Below are 19,453 nucleotides of genomic sequence, written 5' to 3' on the forward strand. Positions count from 1 at the left end.
TGGCCTATTTTACCCACTGAGTCCTCCCATCTACATTGGAGTTTTTCTGGTTTTTTTACATTCCACCTTACCTTTGAGTAGGCATCTGAGAATTCTCCTTAGAAGTTTCGAATCTTCATATGGATAGCGGCCTTTGGGGGGTCAACAGTGTGTAGAATTCCTTCCTAGTAAAATTACCACTACTTTCCCTTTCTTTCTTAACTTCCTAACTTCTCTACAAGTTATGTGACCGCTGCTGGCACTTTTCCAGCGATTATCGTTTTGCTGGCCATTGGTATTCCGTACCTTTTCCAAGTAAATTCATTTTCCTTTTCTCATATAGATAGCGTTTTCACTTGACAGAATGTCCATCCACTCCTAGTCGTAATCTCATCTAAATCCTCCAAAATGACGATGACTTCACGTTTTACACTTACCCGAAGAACATAGTATGCGGGCAAGCTCGTCTGAATTCATTTTTGGACGAGTTTTACCGATACTTTACAAACTGGAAACTGGTCCGCGATCCGCAAGAGTTCCAAACAATTGTCTTCCGGGGGAATAGATTAAGGATGACTCTGAAAATAACTTCCGATATAAAGAACCTGTCGTCTATCTGGGTAGCCATCGCTCTCTGGGTAAACATCCCTCTTGTATCCAAAGTACCAACCCGTCTAAATGGTGCCTTCAAATACCTACATTCTCTCCTTTTCAACTACAAACAGTTGATTAGATCTTTGATCACATTCGGATTCATCTTCTGGAAGGATATATCCCCTAGACGGGTCCCAGCCCGCTGACTGAATGCCTAGGCATTGAAATCAGCAAGAAAAATTTTCTCCACAAGGATCAATTTCCTCAAATCCTCATTTCCTATAACAGTGATAACCGTCTGTTCGACTGAGAGGTTAGAGTAGTTCTCTACACTACTCGCCACTCTCATTCGCAATACGTGCCTCCCCCAAGCAGAATGGCTCATGCCGTTCTTAATCCACTTTCCTTCCCCAAATCCTATCCCATTTCTTTCCTTCCAGATTCTCAAGCCCCCTCCCTCTCAAACCAACTACATCGGTTAGAATTTTTGTAATCTTTCCTCCAGATGCTCCTCATGATTTGCAAACAAAATGAAATTTTATTAGTTTAAGCTCTATAGTTGCAACTTTATATATAAATTAGCTGCTAAAGTTTCTTAGGTTAAGTTTCTTTTAAAGATGCAATGTCCATTTATGAATAACAATGTTGTTTTCAAATGATTTCCTAGCCAAGTAACTAGCGACACCCATTGCGTTGAAATCCAACGTTACCACAACATTTATTGGAGGACATCTCATCCTGACTCAGATTCGAAACCATGTTTAACGGCGTCGATAATGGATTGAGCTTGACGAAAACTGTTGTCCCGATAGGCCATCCCTATATTTTAAGATAAAGAAAAGTCCATTTATAAACTACCGTTTTGAGCATTTTTCTCACTGTGTCTACAAGGTAAAACTGGCGGGCCGATAAACTCCTTCCGCCATGCATGTCTCCAATGCGCGGATAAGCCAGTCGGGTCTGGTATTAACATTTAAGAACTCTATTGGGAACACCATTTAAATCGAGAATTTCATTAGCTGTGATTCTCTAGCAAATTCAGGCAGGTTCCTTTTCATTTACACCAGGTATGTTGTAGACGTCCAACGCCTGTTTATACTTTTTGTGCTCTCTTTATGTGGAGTTTCGGCCTGATTTCGCGGAATTCTGGCCTGCCGGTGCTGCTTAAGGCTAGCTCAAAGAAAACTTACTTACCATTAAATCTCTATTTTGACGGAACACCCATGATTTTTAGCTCATTGGGAGGACACATCGTTGCATGACCCATTTTTAAATTGAAGAAGAATAATCTGATAGTGTTCACTAACAAACCACTCGGTACCCTGGCAGGATCCTAGGAGCTCAGTGATACTATAGGTCGGTGCCTCATGTATTCCCCACAAATATGCATTCATACTTCCGTAAAAATATCGCATGTTTCTCAAGGGTGTTTCGATTTTGGTATATTTTAAATTATTGCTGGCAACTAGGTTAAGTCCCTTAGATGGTGATTCACTAAAGTTCTTATGTCTCCATATCTTAGTCACTATGACATCACCCTTTAAAATAGAAAATCTCAATTTTTGTTCCATCTCTATAATTTCATGCACATTGTAACTGGTCGCTGTCAAAAGGACGGCTGACCTAGTTTATAGGTGCTGCATCCCCCCCCAAATCACAACAAAGTAAATCTTGTTGAATATAGTCAAAAATTACTCAAAATCATTTTAGTTTGATGCAATATTTTATTAAGCTCATATTATTGTTACTACAAACAATTATGGTTTAAATATTTTGCTGATGGTATCAATGATGAGGTCAACATCAACACCCAATCCACGGAGGCGATTCTTCATGTTGTTATAAGCAGCATCTCCCTGAAGAGCTTCAATTATACTACCGAATTCATCAGAGTTGATTTTCTGGAAAGCCACTTGGACGTAGTAATCGCTTTTCAACTTTTGGTCCAAAAGAGCCTTAAGTTCATCAACTGGAATGAGCTCAAGGATGTCCAGCAAGAGACCACGGAATCCAGCAGTACGAGCGGCGACACGAGTTTGATTGTGAACTTCTGGGAATCCCAAGATACCGGCCAAGATATTGAAGTAGTAGGCAGCGTCGAGATACAGATCACTGCAGGCGAATTCCAAAAGTGATTTGAAAGCTGGTTGACTCTGAACCAAGGCGACAACTTGATAGAACTCAGACGATGATAAGAATTCCATGACGGCTTGTGTTTCTGGATCGGAGGTCATGGCAGTCAACACGAGTTCCAAAACTTTGTCAGTTGGAATCAAAGCAACGAACTCCTCCAACACCGGTTGAAGTCCTCCTCCATTTGGAGCCTTACATTGAGGTCCTTGTTGGGCGAAGGTACCACAAGCCAAGAGAGTTAGGAAAACAAAAACTTTCATTTTTTACTACTTCTGGTTTGGCAATCCAAAACTGAATGTGATATTTGTTCCGTAATGATCTGACTTTTATATGAAATCAAGTGGCAGATGTGTGCACGCGATAAACAGATTATTTTGATAAACGCAGCTGCCGATTTTTCCGAGCTTTGAACAATTTGTTGCAGATTTGATTAGCCGTATTTCCGAGAAAGAATATTCGGCCCATTGTTTGTCCCAACAAATTTTATATACGAGTATTAGTAGTTAATTTATGGGTGGACACGAGGGCTAAATGGCTGCAGGTAACAGAGAATTTAAAGTAAGTGAAAAATAAGTGCGCATCGAACATTATCAGTTTCATGAGTCGCTTCGTTTCTTGATGAACATGATAACTACAAATCGAGAAGTTACATTCAATGCCTCTGAAATGATGCTTTTCACCTGAATCTATAGATACTTAGTTACTTGATTCAAATATGACTTTTTTCAAATATCCACAAATTTTTTTACTATCCTTTCATGGGTTTATTTCTTTATATTCTCAAAGAAATTATAAATTTCCATATATGTAGAAATGGGACATGATGATGGTTGTATTGGCATACGATGAACAAAAGCCCGTTTGGAATTCAAATGTATTTGTATCTCCAGGTCCTTTAAGGTTATTGAAGTAGCCTAGCTTATAAATAAAGGGTCCTCAACCACTGGTTCCACGACGATAAAAGGCTGGTCAATTAGCAAATTTACAAGGATACCAACTGGGCAGCAAAAAAAGCTATCACTGCGACCCGATTATAAAGATCGATTATAAAGGTCTTTACTGGACTGGACACTCGGGATTGCGAGAAAGATCTGTACCGACTTGCCAGAAGCCGACACCAACGCACGCAGAATATCGAACCTTACTATTGCGTTAATGACAGAAATGGTACTTTGTTTGTCGACCGTCGAACCGCGACGAATAAATGGCAAGAGTATTTCGAGCGGATTTCAATCGAGAAATTTGTTCATCCTTCACTTCGACAAGTATTGCCGACATTTGGAGCAATTCTACCTGTCAGTGCAACTGAATTTGGAGAAATGAATGAATGAAATTGGCGAGAGCAACAAAACCTGACGACATTGCATCTGAGCTCTGGAAATTCTGGTAATTCTTCGATCAGTTATTGAGGAGAGTAGAACACCATCTGACTGGCAAGCAAGTGCCAGAGTGTATATGTAAAAAGAAAGGTAGTCCTGCAGAATGTTCAAATTATCGTCAGATCCGGTTGCTGCCCCCAACCATACGGAGTTTTGAAGGCATTCTTGACAACCCTATTCGGGAAAGCATTCAAATAAGCGTGAATCAAGCGCCTCACAGAGAAACACCGTGAGATTGCATTGCATTTCTGGATCTGGAGAAAGCGTTTCACCGTGTGCCACATGAACTCATCTGGTATGCTGTACGACAACACCTGACTTCTGCGCTTTTTCACTTGCTATAGCAGGATCCGAAAAGTGAATTTCAAAGTGTGGTGGGTGTATCAAACCCGCATTATCAGTGTTTATTAAGGACGCGCTGTCGCTACTCGTTTTTCTTTTTGTTATAAACACTATAACATAGATATATACATACACTGCTTTATGCAGATTATGTTTTCCTAGCGTCTAATAACAAAAATGATCTCGAGCAATATGTCCAAAAATGGAATGATCGCCTCATGCAACACGGTCTCAGATTAAATCTGAATAAAACTGACTTTCTGGGAGCCCCCAACAGACAGGCACTTCCACTGACAGTGGCAGAACTGAGCGATTGAAACATCTCGGGTCAATGGCAAGCTATCAAAAGGCCGGCCGAAACAACGGTGGCTTGATATGCTAGATGGGGATTTGAAAAATCAGGCTTTCGATGGAATAAAAATGGCGCAACCGATCGCGACGATTCGAATCGGCTTGTGAACAAGACAAGTGCTAAGTGAAGTTTTTCGTATAACCGCCTTTCGTCTTAATCATCTCTGCAACTCGTGGCATGGATCGGCATAAATTTAAGTAAAATCAGTTCATTAAACCATACCATTTCTAAAGTTTTTCTGTATCCATTTCTCCTGTCCAGCAGCAGGTATTTTTTGATACCATTCAGTAAGGTCTAAGACAGGCATAAGAAATTCCATAACAGTTTGTAGTCTGATTTAAACCGTCATCTTCCTCGAATCTGTTAGAATACCTCTTTCAAGACTGTGATGGTATTCTACAGGACTATGGTAATTCTGCAGGAAGCAGTGAGGTCAGCATTGCGCTCGCTTGTAATTATTACCAGGATTTCACTCAGATACAAATCCTACGACAGCCTAGCTTTCTAGCCACTAAGCCAACCTTACACACCAACGTTCGGTTGGCATGTGGCATCCAAGATGTTGTGATCGCCACCCCACCTTATAAAAAGCCTATAATGATAGAGTGGGTGAAGAACGACTAGTGCAGAATGTGTGGTTCAGCGTTAGAGCTGTAGTACCATCTGATTTCTGCTACACAATTATGGCGCCGGTATAATACACGGCAAGGCATAATACTGCGCGTAACGTCATCCATTAAAACCTTGCATACATACAAAGGCTGATCACTGGAACCTGTTCGGTTAATCGATATGAGCCGGAAGCTCGCTAGTTCTTTTGATTATGAAAGAAAACTCCCTACTAGATACACCATCTATATCGTCCTAGTAGTAATCAGCAAGTCTCATTTTAATTAAATGATTATTTTATTAAAATCAGTTTGTTGTCGGTCTGTCACACGCACTTATCTCCAAAACAGCTACACCCATTCAAACGGAATTTGGTGACTACATGAGAACTTTGAAATCCGCACATAGAGTGAGTGACACAACTTTGTGTCAAGCTTAAAGAAAGGCCTCGAAACACACAAAGCGGATGTAATTTTTCTTTATCCTAATGTACCGGTATGGAGTATTTACTCCAAGGTGCCAATTGGTGCTTGTGCAAGCAATTTTGAGCTGTATTGCAAAATGCGCGAGTAAGAAGTAAAATGTGCACACCTAATGTGAGACGGGACTCATTTTCGGAAATTAACCGATATCTGCTCAAATAAAGTTAATAATGCTGTGTATTACTATAATTTTTAGTTATTTACTGTAGAACCGCCTTGAGTTTATCCTAGAATTATGAAAATAGCAGTAATATAGGCTGCAATATCAAGCATGATCTTGCAAAGTTTGATGGAAATCGCACTATTACTAACAAAGTTATAGTAGATCAAAGTTATCGCTTCAGTGTAAATTCTAAGAGTTTGAATGTCTGTTGGACGCGAAAGTGAATATTCTGACATAATACATTACGTGCTAAGTACTAATCGGATAAATTTTGATAGTACCAAAGAAATTCTTTGCTGTTTTATCATTTTTTGGAAAATTACAGAGGACGCTGGAAGGTAAATACTCCAAAAGATCCTCATCAGATTGCAGACAGTCAATCTCTAAAATTGCATATCTGGAATAATCAAAACAAAGAGTATGCCAAAACGGAAGGTTTTTTACATGACAATTTACTACTTCCTCTAAAAAATCAATGAAATATAACAAATGACGAATAATTAAAAAAATATCGAAAAATCTGTAATTTTTTTTACCAGTCTTCTCGTTAACATTTTTTTTATATTTTTGGTGATATTGTGGTAAATTGTCGCAATTTTCACATCCAGCAAGATTTATTAAAATCAATCTAGTGAATTCTAAGAATAACTGTCCGCAATGTGAGAAAATGTAAATTCGAAAAAACGCGGTTAAACTTCTTTCAATATTTATATAGATAATTAAGTTTTAAAATTTACTATTGGATCTAATTAAAATACAATTGAAAGGGGTTAAATTATTTATTTGTATATACGTATTTCGGGCATCAGTTATTAGCATCAGGTATTAACTCCTATTCTGCTCTATAGATATTAACTTTAACATTGGGATATTATAGCAGGTAACTTAATTAGAGATCGTGGTGACACTAATGTTGCCCGGTGTGTCACTTGCCACCTCTCTCAGAAGCTTGGATTGCACCTTCTGGTTCCGTTAGGATCGCTAAGCTCTCTTACGCATCAAACTTCCTTCGGTTCTCGCATTCCTTGATGACTTCTTCAATAATGTGCCATGCTATCATTGATTTCAGCATTGTGCCCTTCTTATTCTTTCTCCTGGCCGTTTCCGCTTCTCTCTTGTGCTCTCCTCAGCGTACCAAAATCAGTCTTTTTGTTTGTCCTTTGTAGCAGTTCTCACAATCTGGGCATGGCGCTTTATACATCCCGTTCGATTCGTGCTTTTTAGCTGGCAAATCCTGCTCAATGGTACCATGCCAATGTTTAACCTTTCCATCGGTTATATAAGTTTTGACGAAGTCGCAGAATGTGACCCCAATTCTTTGTTGCCTTCGCAAGTTATTAACAATGGACGTCATTTCCCTTATTTCTTGCCGTTTCGCTTTTTTCCAAATGGGGCTTTTAATAATCGACGGCTGAAGGCCGCTTTTCACTCCAGTGTCGACTATCTACTCCTTTTCTTTCCTAACTCTTTCAGCACTGAGGGGCGCGGGGAACAATCCGTGCATCATGACATGGATAGGGATCACTTTATGTGATGTGATGATGTGGTTCGAATTATCTGGTATCGTTGGCTGCGCCTGTGTTGACTTTCTAAAATAGATCCTCTTTACCTCTCCAATGATCTTTAAATCAAGAAACGTTCTATCTCCATTGTGAATCTTAGGTTCCGATGTATCTTATTCAGGACCTCCAGCATCTTTTCCACGTCTTGTCCATGGACAAGATTGAGAATGATCTACATCACAAAGGCCTGCTCCAAAAGATATGGTCAAGGTATGTAGCAGCCATTTTCACCATTGTCCATGAAGATAAAGTGGAGGAGATGCTGGAGGTCCTGAACAAGGTATATCGGAGCCTAAAGCAGGTTGAGCATACTCCTTTAGACTAGGAACTGGCTTGTGTATCTCCTTCTCCATCTGCAAGTACTTACACCACTCTAGATTACAGTTTTCGTATTGCGATACACCCTGATGACACATACACGAAGACGAAAATGCGCACGCGTAGACTAAATCTACTGTACCTTTCATATTTTTTTCAATTTCTTTATCAAAATATAAGATAAGATTTCTGAAAGTATTTGGGATCGAACAAAATGAAATTAAAAAACCGATTTTTCAGAACTTTTTCACGGTACTCGTACCAAAAATAGTAAACTTATGTTTTTCGGGGTACGATTTCACTTGAAAAGGTCTGTAGGAGGAACACCGATTCCAATTTCAATAGTTAGCCTTTCATTAGAAAGAAAGCTAAATTATATTTCACACCATGTACTATTTGTTTAAATCTCTAAAATCTGATAAATGATGAATGAGTGTTGGAAGAGTTGAAACAATATTTCACACTTGCGCCTATATAGTGGCGGAAAAAAAATATGTGCAAAATTGTTCGTTCGAGAACTAATATATTTTTAATCTTTATTTTATATGTTTGTATATTATTTTGTAGCATATTTTATATAGAATAAGATATGAAATTAAATTTTTGAATGACGTTGTCATAAAGTATCCGTTTTCATTCTTGCCATTATCCTCGATATTTTCGGCGGGAAAAAATCAAGAAAATTGACAAGTTCGCGAATTAAAAGTTCAATCATTTATAGCGTTTCGTCTCGCAATGGTAATTGCATGACAACGCTAAAAAAATGGATCAACAAACAAAAAAAAAACAGGGGCATTGGAATTCTCGCCCACTCTTAACCATTGGCGGTGTATTGGTCAGTTATTTATGTGAAATTCTCCTTTTTGTCATTGGTCATTGAAAAACGTTGACGTGTTTGTCCGCTAGCCAACTTTTTGTCATTAGAGTGAAAAGCTGCAGATTATTGTACTGCATAAAAATCCAATCCATGCCCAATTAGTCGCAAGAATGAAGTAGCATAGATCCCGACAATAAACTACAGTATTTGGCTGCAGTCATTAAGCCTAGCCATAAATATTGGGATAACTGCTCACTGGAAAAAATAGACCATACCATCATGGACCCGCCACCATGGTTGACCACCGCCTTTTGATATTTCACGTCCAAACGTTTTCCAAAAAGTAGTCGAATATGACGATCCTCTTTTGTTGAAAAGAGCATAATTTTAATTAGTTGTATCATAAGATACAACGGTCAAACATTTGTCTTTCAACATACCAAGTCACAATTTTACGCAACAGTTTTTCCAATGTTAATGGCTTTAGAGTGCATCCGAAACCAATCGGTTTTGCACACCTACACATCCAACAACATAATTAAACATAAATAACACTTAAAAAAGCTAATTTCATTGGTCAACGCAAAATATTTCTAGCCGTAACTGTCGGGACTCCCAATTTCCACGAGCTACAACTTCACTACTACAACTCTCTGACTAACGCCTTTCATGTTATTTTAACGATAAAGAGCTTCAGCTTCTAGGGCAATTGTTTCCTAACAACTCAATAAGTCAATAATAAACTAAAAAAAATTCATTTTAGCACATTTTTTGTCTGATAAATAAACCAAAAATTGGAAAAAATACTTTGAGCAATATTTTACTTATTCCACCCAAAAAAAAGGACGAAAACGGCAAATATGAAAGGTGTTACTTAATAACAACTCTTTTCAAAAATTGAAATTACACATCCTATTCATATAAAATATGCTATAAAATCACACATAAACATGTAATATAAATACTAAAAATATCTTTGTTCTTGAACGAAAAATATCTCTAAAAACTTTAAGCACGCTTTTTTCGGCACTGTACATCTGAACAAATCGTGGACCCCAAATAGTATTTTCGGTACTTCCCAATGCGTTTTATCCTACATCTCTAAAGGCGAAGAGAAATATTTCTCATTTGGAAAATAAATGCTGTGGAAAAAGCCGATAAGTCATGAGACTGATTGTTATTTCGATTTGACGCAGCCCGCAACATTACGCCAACGATCAACAATCTATCCAGAGGTGCAGTCAGGTCCTTCTTCTGGAATGAAGCAGTAAAAACGTCGGAAAGTGAGAGCCAATGGAGGGGAGAATCCGAAACGGGTAAACCGCAGTTGGTGAGTTAGACCGAACTGAATGATTTGATCCACCTCTTTTTTTTGTCGAAATCGCAAGAAGAGGTCCTTGCATCTAAACTGCAATATTGTGGGTATTTAGCCTCGGAGTCCAAAGTTGGGTACTATCGGAAGCGAAACAAAGAACAGGAATAGCTTTATGTTGCAGTACCAAATTCCTACTACTGTTCTGACATCCCCGGTCTTTTTTCTGCACTCCAGCAACAATATACTTCAGTTAAATGGCGCCTTTTTATTGATCAAGGCAAAAATAGTTGAAGTCTTACTATATAAAGGGAGCATTAAACTTTCAATTCCAGTTGGATATGCAAGGAATGTGAAGGAAAGTTACGAATCGATGGAAACCATGCTTAAGTACATAAATTACGACCAACACGATTAGAAAATTTGCGGAGATCTCAAAATAGCATCCATACTATTAGAGCTGCAAGGCAGCAATGCAATGTATCCACACTTCCAATATTTATGAGATTGTCAATTGACATACTTGACCCTACGAGATGAAAGTACGCCTCATGGGTTCAACATCATGAATGCTCCTCTTATTGCATGCGAAAAAATAATTCCTCCGCTTTTGCATATTAAGCTCAACCTTAAGACGAATTTCGGTAAAAAGTTGCCAACTGTTGGGCCACCGATAATAATGGTTGGCGCAACAATCCATGTTGGATCAGAGCCTTGAAGTGTGTTAGAGCACTTCATTCAAGACCGTAACGGTACACTAGGAGGCAATGTTTTCAGCATTGCGCGCTCGTGGGCCACCGATGTTATATCTAAAGCAGGAATTCAAGATTTCACCTACCTAAGTTGAATCTTGCATTTTCGATGAGCCTCAAATCAGAGCCCTGTATGAGGACAAAACATTCAGTGGTTGTTTGTCTCACCTTGAATTAAAAGCACGGGAAGCATCTACTGATGTTGTTCATAACATTTTAGCCAACAACAGAAGCTCGGGTTACTTGGAAAAAGTCGAAGCACTGGATGAGAAATATAAAGCAGTTGGTAAGCATAAGTTACAGATATCAATTTTAAGAAGTAACACCTCTCTTAGATATATTCAATCTCGATTTTCCGGTGCGAATATGACCATCAAGATGCATTTTCTCTTCAGTCACTTGTTTTTTTTTTCCTGAGAACCTAGGTGCTGAGAGTGATGAGCAAGGGGAGCGCTTCCATCGAGATAAGGCGGATCGATACAGAAGCTTCTGGTATGAAGGCATGATGGCGGATTACTGTTGGTTCCTCACACATGAAGATGAAAAACGGAAATAAGCTGAGAAGTTCAAGTCCAAGTTCCTTGTAAAATACCGGGACCGACAATACAGACAATACAAGTGAAGCGATTTACCAAACCAAATTTATTACCATTAAGAAAGCAAAAACTGCGTTTATGAAACTATATAACAAGCAAGGAGGAAAATTTTGAAATAAAAATTCAAAAATAAGTTCGTGTACTTAAGGGAGGGGTAATGTTTTGCACTTTCAGAAAATTCATTTTGTTCTTGTTGTCTTTTCTTGTAGTCAAACATTTTATTATGTGGAATATATTCCGCACATTTCAACTCGATCCGAGCAAAATTCTCAAATTTATCGAGCAGTGAGTTTCCACTCCTTCGGAAACTTTTAAAAATGCGTTTTTCTCATTCACCACTTTTTCAAGGTAACTTCCATTTTAAAACTACTTGACCGATTCGTTTCAAATTTGGTACACATATCTTGCATATAAATTACCTTCCCCCAACGCTGAGTTTTCCTTTTTTTTTTATTTTACTTACAAAGTGGCAGAACTTTTCACTTTAAATGGCCGCCTAAAATTTTTAAAAGGAAGAAACAAAAACCTTAGACTGTTGGGGGGGGTACATTCATTAATATTTTGTCTAAATTCAAGTGTTTTTTTTTGCAGAATGTTTTTAAAAGCATACTTAATTAAGTACTACAGGTTTCAATAAATTTATTTAAATTATTTAAGAAAAAATCGCAAAAAGTTGCCATTTTTTATCCCATTTTCGTCCGACTAGGCTCAACATTTTTGTAATTTTGTCTACTATTCATACAAAAAATAAAACTTTTTTTGGTTTTCCTTGGTCCGAAAAAAAAATCTCGAAGTGGAGCAGGTACCCAAAAACTACCGAAATTTGCATAAAATTTGATCTTTGATCCTCTATTATTCAGCCACAGTTTAATGAACGTTAATTTTCGAAATTGGATGCTGTATTCCCCCTGCAGATCTCTTTAGGTGAAATCGTATTGTTATGAATTTGCTTTTACGTACTTCACTAATTATTTTACTTGCTTTGCGTAGGCTCGTATCACTGGATTGCGTAGCGCTTAACCAAAAACCCGTTCTATAACTTTAATACAAGCGTTTTTTAAACAACCTTACTGTATAATTAATTATAGAACAATTATTTAACTAGTACAATTCGAGGCGTATTCATACCCGACGCCATCTGTTCTAATTCTAGAACCAGACTGACTTTGTGGGCGGATTTCCGGCCCTTTTATACCCCGCAGAACATTCCAGAAAGCCATGTAAACACTTTAATAGAAAACTATTTTCTAACAGCATCTTTCTACTGGCCTACTGCTATATAATTTTGGTGTCTTGGCTAATTGTCATAACTACGATTCACATTGACGTCACACATAATTTTGCAACGTGATTTTCGTTACAGTATCTTAACAAACATAAATTTATAATAATAATAATCGTTGGCGCAACAATCCATGTTGGATCAGGGTCTTCAAGTGTGTTAGAGCACTTCATTCAAGACCGTAACGGTACACTAGGAGGCAATGTGGTCAGCATTGCGCTCGCCCGAGATTATAACCCTGATTTGACTCAGGTACTCATTCACAGCTGAGTCGACTGGTATCCGACGTCAAATCACGATACAAATTCCACTGCCACCAGTGAGATTTGAACCGCGACCTTCCGCACGACAGCCTTGCGCTCTAACCACTCAGCTATCCGGACATAAACATAAATTTACTATTTGAAAAAAAATTGCACAAAAGAAAAAAAAATATTTTTTGCCTATCAGAAAACTAAAACTAATCGAAGCTTTCGGTTGCAGTTTTCAGTGTAAACTAGTGTATGCTGTTTCATTTCTGAAAAATCACAATTTGAAAAATACTCTACTAATTGCGCTCTGGGTTTTGAAAAGTGCCTCTAATTGACTCTTAGTAATTGTTACATGTATATGTATTTGCGAAATATTAATTTTGGTACTTCATAAACAATATGCGAAAATAAAGGAAGAATTCGACTCCTTTTTACAATATACATACAAGTATTTGTTGCCAGCCTGATTTATAATTAACTAAAAATAATATGTTTCCATACATACTATTTTTGTATGAGATACATTAGATAGCTTATTTTCACGGGGGGATTGGGATTGCGTATAGCCACTCCAATTTTGATTTCAAATCAAAACGCTTTAAATTTTACAATACTCAATTATTTTTTAAAAATATGAACCTCAATGCAGTTGAAAGTCAAAATTAAAAATTTGGCAACATTCATCTTTTTTTCATTAATTATGCAAGAAGGAACAACCTTAAGAATATGATATCATCTCAAATGTTGGTTCATATTCTTAGTAAGTTTATAAAAAATCATTCTTTCTAATTTCATAATGATCGGTCTATTATTTTTTGAGTTAGAATTCCCGCAAAAATGAAAGACGTCGTTTTGAGAAAATCGCGTTTGAAAAAAAAAATGTTTGTAAAGCTGACTTTTGGATATAAAAACGTTTCTCAGCCTTATTACAGACAAAATACAGTTATCACAAATGCAAATGCACTTGTAGAATGGACTGATGCCAAGTAATTATAAATACGCTTTATATATATCTATCTTTTGGGCGTTCGAGCCTGAACCCGATAATCGCTCAGTTCTACCATCATAAAATCTAAAGAAACACGAATACCACTTGAAATTTTTACAGCGTATTCTGGGATAATTAACGATTTATCTAAAAAGACAATTTTGGAAAGCTGCTAATTCCCCCCTTAAGGGTGGGTTTCTAATAATGATTAACTTTATTTGTTAAGATATCAAAAGCAGCAAACTAAGATATTATCCAGTTTTTTCCCGAATTGAGTTGGGTAGTTTCTGTCCTAATCGCTGGGAAATAACTGAAATAACGTTGACTTGATAACGCTAGCCTATAGACACCCAGAAAAAGTGACAAACTTCATCCACATGAGACGACATTGCGACCGAACGAGACCAATGCTAATAAAAAAGAGAATATAAGTTCAAGGGTCATATTTGAATTCACTGAGTCTAGTTCAGTTCAGTTTGATTAGCTAGGAAATGTAATTAGGTTGGTACCTTTCCACAACATTCGCATTTTCACCTTTCCTACTTGGATACCCAAAAGAGTTTAACTCTTTTGGGTATCCACATTCTACTGGCAAACGAAAATAATTCTGTTATAACAAATAACGCTCGATAAACTTTAAACCTACATAAATATTTAGTCTTACTATAAATCTTTTATAAACCCCAACATCCTATCATAAATAAATTTTAAAACCTGGTATCAACCACTGATTAACATAGACAATTAGCTCCAGCTGACAACCAATCAATGAACTTTAGATTTTTCTCCCTGAAATTGATTCATTACACCTGCAATAAATCATAGACAGGCACATAACACAATTATCGGTAGACTTCATTAGCTCGATTGTTTAACCACTTTGATTTGATTTGATATAAAAATACGATACGCTTGGAATTGAAACCAGATTCAGTTGCTTACTGCCAACAGAAAAATATAATATCAATAATGAAAGTGTTAGCGTTTGTTGTTTTCTTGGCTTGTAGTGCCTTTGCTCAACAGGGACCTCAGTGTAAGGCTCCAAATGGTGGAGGACTTCAACCAGTATTAGAGGAGTTCGTTGCTTTGGTTCCAACTGACAAAGTTCTGGAACTCGTGTTGACTGCCATGACCTCCGATCCAGAAACACAAGCCGTCATGGAATTCTTGTCATCATCTGAGTTCTAACAAGTTGTCGCCTTGGTTCAGAGTCAACCAGCTTTCAAATCACTTTTGGAATTCGCCTGCAATGATTTATATCTCGATGCTGCCTACTACTTCAATTTATTGGCCGGTATCTTTGGATTCTCAGAAGTTCACAATGAAACTCATGTCGCTGCTCGTACCGCTGGATTCCGTGGTCTCTTGCTCGACATCCTTGAGCTTCTTCCAACTGATGAACTTAAGGCTCTTTTAGACCAGAAGTTGAAAACCGATTACTATCTCCAAGTGGCTTTCCAGAAAATCAATTCGGATGAATTTGGTAGTATAATTGAAGCTCTTCAGGGAGATGCTGCTTATAACAACATGAAGAATCGCCTCCGTGGATTGGGTGTTGATGTTGATTTCATTATTGAGACAATCAGTAAGATATTTAAGCCTTAGTCTTTTTCGTTGAAGAAAAATATATACTAGCTTCTTCAAACTGTTTATTAGTTAGTTTAATGAAAATTCCCTGTTATTTGAGAAGTCCTGGTGTGCGTGCATCAGCAACAGCGTTCTTCCATCTAATATTATAAAGCAATTAGACAAAATAAGCCGGAAACAGGAAGCTGATCGTTTCAGGTATGAAAGGTTTTGTTATGTAAGAATATTTGGGTACACGATGATCCCATTTATACATAGCTCGTAATGAATATACGTTGGATATATTCCATATTCAATTTGATTTAATATGGGCATTTTATTTCTTGGAGAGTGTTATTTCACACAAAAGAGGAACTATAACTTTGTTGATAATAGTACGGTTTCCACCATACTTTGCGGTATGGTATGGATCACCACTAGAAGCTACGCTGCTGTAAAATCTTATGGATCTGGGACGAACTTAAAGAGCAGATGTCGTATTTTAATTAAATACCAAGTGTATGGATCACCATAATTTTTTTCAGATTTCTGGATTGTGTGTGTCAAAATTAATATATGCTTCGGAAAGTACTAATCCAAACCTTTCATTTGATTCCATACATTCGGTAAAAAATTTGCATTTGTCTTTTACGTGTATTGGGTCGTCCTCCTTTGTTTTCAGCAAAACCTTTCAAATGAGTTGAATTCTGTATTCAATGTTCGCAAATGATACAAATACTTGTAAACAAGTATTCGATTCTATTCCGCCCTCTTACTTGGTTTTATTCTAACATTTCATTTGTTGAACTATAATAGTTATACATATATGTAGATGTAGATTTCATGAAGTTGCCACTGAAGAGCAGGTATGTGACGTACTTGATAAAAATTAAAAGATCCAAATTGCAACCGATGTTTCGTCAGCAAAATCTACTAGCTTTATCAATGAGTTTTTTAATATAACATACATAGATGCATAGCGTAAATATACCTTTGACGTACTCGATGCTCACTCTAAGACAATGTATTCTATTGCAATAATAAGCACTCTTTCTGAAAGTGTTACCTACCTATTGTCTCTTCCAATTTCTAACCCTTATCGGACCCTTGTCTGCATGCCGGCGCAGTTTTTCGTTAGAAATTGCGCCGCGTGTGCAGTTGCACCGATGACATGGCAGGGAAAAGTGTCAACAAAGCCTGTATAGAACGCTATGACAAATGACTGTAGATACGCAACCTTCCTCTAGAGTTTTGAATACAAATACAAATACAACCGATCTTATGAGCACCTGCGCCAACATATAATAGTAACCAAGTGAGCCTGGAAGATTCTATTTAGGAGGCTGTTTGATTTCGAAAGTGGTTTTCTAATCACAATATTATTCTCCCTAATCTGTAAAATCTCTTGAACCATGATGGTCATAAAATCTCTTAATGATCTATATATTTCTTCTATAATCATAAAAATATCCTTATAGACACGTTCTGATTTTCTCGCTATTGTCGCTGCAGCAGCGAACCTACAAAATAATATTATCGGCTATCGGGGTAAATAGTAAATATTTGAAAACAGTACTGATTTTTCCATTGCTTCGGGAAAATCTGTTATCATACTCATTTGATTTATTTATCCATTTATCATAAAATTATTTTCATTAAAAGAGACACTGCTTTGAGTTTTTTCCTGTTTGCAACATCATCATCGTCCTCAACGGAGCAACAACCGGTATGCGATCCAGGCCCGAATTAATAAGGAACTCCAGACATTCCAATTTTGCGCCGACATTCACCACTTCGATGACCCTAAAAGCTGGCGTCCTGGCCTACGCCATCGTTCCGTATGTGGTCATGGTATTCCTCGTAGATCTGGTCATTATATAAGCTACGAAGTCGTTTACCCTCTTGTATATACGGTTGGCACTTACCCTTTCCTGGGGTATAGTGCGCCATCGTTCACAGTTACCTGAAATGCACTGCAGCTCCCCCACGATTTCCTGAGACGCCTGCACTTCTATCCTACCCTTTAGGTAACCCACTCGTTGTCCATCTCAGGAGAGTGAATTCCACTTCATGGTGTAGCCAGCAATGGAATTGTTGACCACAACTTAATGGGTAACCTATCCACTGCCACGTCTGGCTTCCGGTCACTGTGTGTACGAGCGTCAGGCCTGTGCGCCGATCAAGTTCGTCATTTGAGACACTGTCAGGCCAGCATATCCCAAAGATACGACACAGATAGGTGTCAACGAAAGCTTGAAGTTGATTAGTAACAAAAGGAGTCACTTTCCAATGACTACTCCCATATAGCAACACAGAAAGGACACTAGCACAGAACAGTCTCAACTTGATCAGGTAAATGCATTTCCAGATTTTAGACAACGCAGTAAAAATAAATCTGCCGCTGTTAATGCCTCAGGCAACATCCAATTCAGTGCCACCGTCAACAGAAACCACGTATCCTAGATATACAGATCGATTGACGTCTTCAGTGGTCTGCAGATGCAGATGCGCTCTGATAATATTAGCTTCCCCGGAATACCCTTCCTACGTAGAGCACTCAGCGTACTGTTGCAGAATAATCCATGGGGTTTAGATGTGGTCAATGCCGAAGGATCCGGAGCGCAAATCAGCCTGCTCTTGAACGACAGCTTTTGAGATGTTCCGGGATTATTTTAGCTATCATCTTTGGGACGGCAGGCAAGCAGATACCCCTCTAATTATTACATTCAAAACGGGTGTCCTTTTGTGGAATCTTAGCGGTCATCCCCTTCTTCCACTCTCTGGGAAAGGCCTCGAATTCCTAAGATTTCCGCACGATTGGAGAGAAATACACGCCCACTAGCAAGATCATTTTCTTACACAGCGAGCTTTGACTTTCTGGTGAAACATAACAAGCTAAGCAGCATTTGTGAGCTGGAATAAGCTTTGTTGACCGTGCGCGGGTTTCATCTTCATAGCTGTTACCGGTTGCGATTTTCGACCATAGATAGAAGAAATCATCAACGGTTTCAGAGTTGTAACATATTCTTCTATTTGTGTCGTTCTCAGTGGACCAGTGCTGTTTGTTGTTGCTTGTTTCGTTTTTGATGCAGACGACCATATATTTCGTGTTGCGTTCATTATTGTGAAGCCGAAGATTTTGTGCCCATGGCCGCCTGCTAGACCTGGATGAAGCCAGTTTGTACATCACTTGTTGTTCTTTTCATGAAGTCGATGTCGTCAACATAGGCCTGTAGTTGGATGGAATTGGAAGTTGCCACTGACATATCCATTACGGACCACTTTTCCAGTGATACATTAAAAAGGATGCACGATAGGGCAATGCAATGGATCCTGCTGCTTTTATCTGGCCTGGCACATTAGTCAAGATCAGCCTAGACAGTCTTCTGAATTTCGTTGGAATACCGAATTCTCTCATGATCGTGTACAGTTTTTCCTTGGCTATGTTATCATAGGCGGCCTAAACGTCGATGAAAAGATAGTGCAACTAATGAGTACATTCCAACAGTTTCTCCTTCATTTTCCGCAGAGAAATTTTGTTCGAAGTAAAGCCTCTTTGTTATAGTCCGATGATGTTCTGGGTATAGCAATTTAGCGGAGAATATCTTATAAATTATACTCAGCAACGTGATAGATCTCTGACTGCTACGTTGCGTGATTTCCCCCCTTTTTTGTATGAGACAGATAATGCTTTTTGCCATTCAAGCTTATAATTAGAAATTTTTCTCCCAAGCGCATTGTGCAATATCGTTCACCTATGTTTCAAAGTCGATAATAACAGATTTCTTTTTTTGGTGGTAGGTTTTTCCCAGGTTTTATGCTCTAGCATGGGTGCCAATCAAGTACAGTAGAACGAAGCTTTGTGCGACTCAAAGAACCATGTGTGCAGGTGCTACGAGGAATCTGCAATGTTGCCTGGCAAATGTACTCCTCCCCTACACCTCAACATTAAATGCGTTGTAGCGGGCAGTGCTGC

At 38.1% G+C, this 19,453-nt stretch overlaps 2 protein-coding genes across 2 annotated transcripts; one reads left to right on the forward strand and one right to left on the reverse strand.

The window, feature by feature from the left end:
* Nucleotides 1-2,330: 2,330 nt before the first annotated feature.
* LOC119652138 lies at nucleotides 2,331-2,966 on the reverse strand. Its single transcript, XM_038056078.1, has one exon. It carries the CDS (start codon nucleotides 2,964-2,966, stop codon nucleotides 2,331-2,333), a length of 636 nt encoding a protein of 211 aa, XP_037912006.1.
* Nucleotides 2,967-15,099: 12,133 nt separating this feature from the next.
* Nucleotides 15,100-15,540, forward strand: LOC119652139 (the record flags this gene model as incomplete). Its single annotated transcript, XM_038056079.1, has 1 exon — nucleotides 15,100-15,540. A coding segment is annotated over one exon (417 nt), but the record flags the coding sequence as incomplete, so codon positions are not given.
* Between the last annotated feature and the right edge of the window lie 3,913 nt (nucleotides 15,541-19,453).

This window comes from Hermetia illucens, chromosome 3, assembly GCF_905115235.1.
Source record: "Hermetia illucens chromosome 3, iHerIll2.2.curated.20191125, whole genome shotgun sequence".
NCBI classification, from domain to species: domain Eukaryota; kingdom Metazoa; phylum Arthropoda; class Insecta; order Diptera; family Stratiomyidae; genus Hermetia; species Hermetia illucens.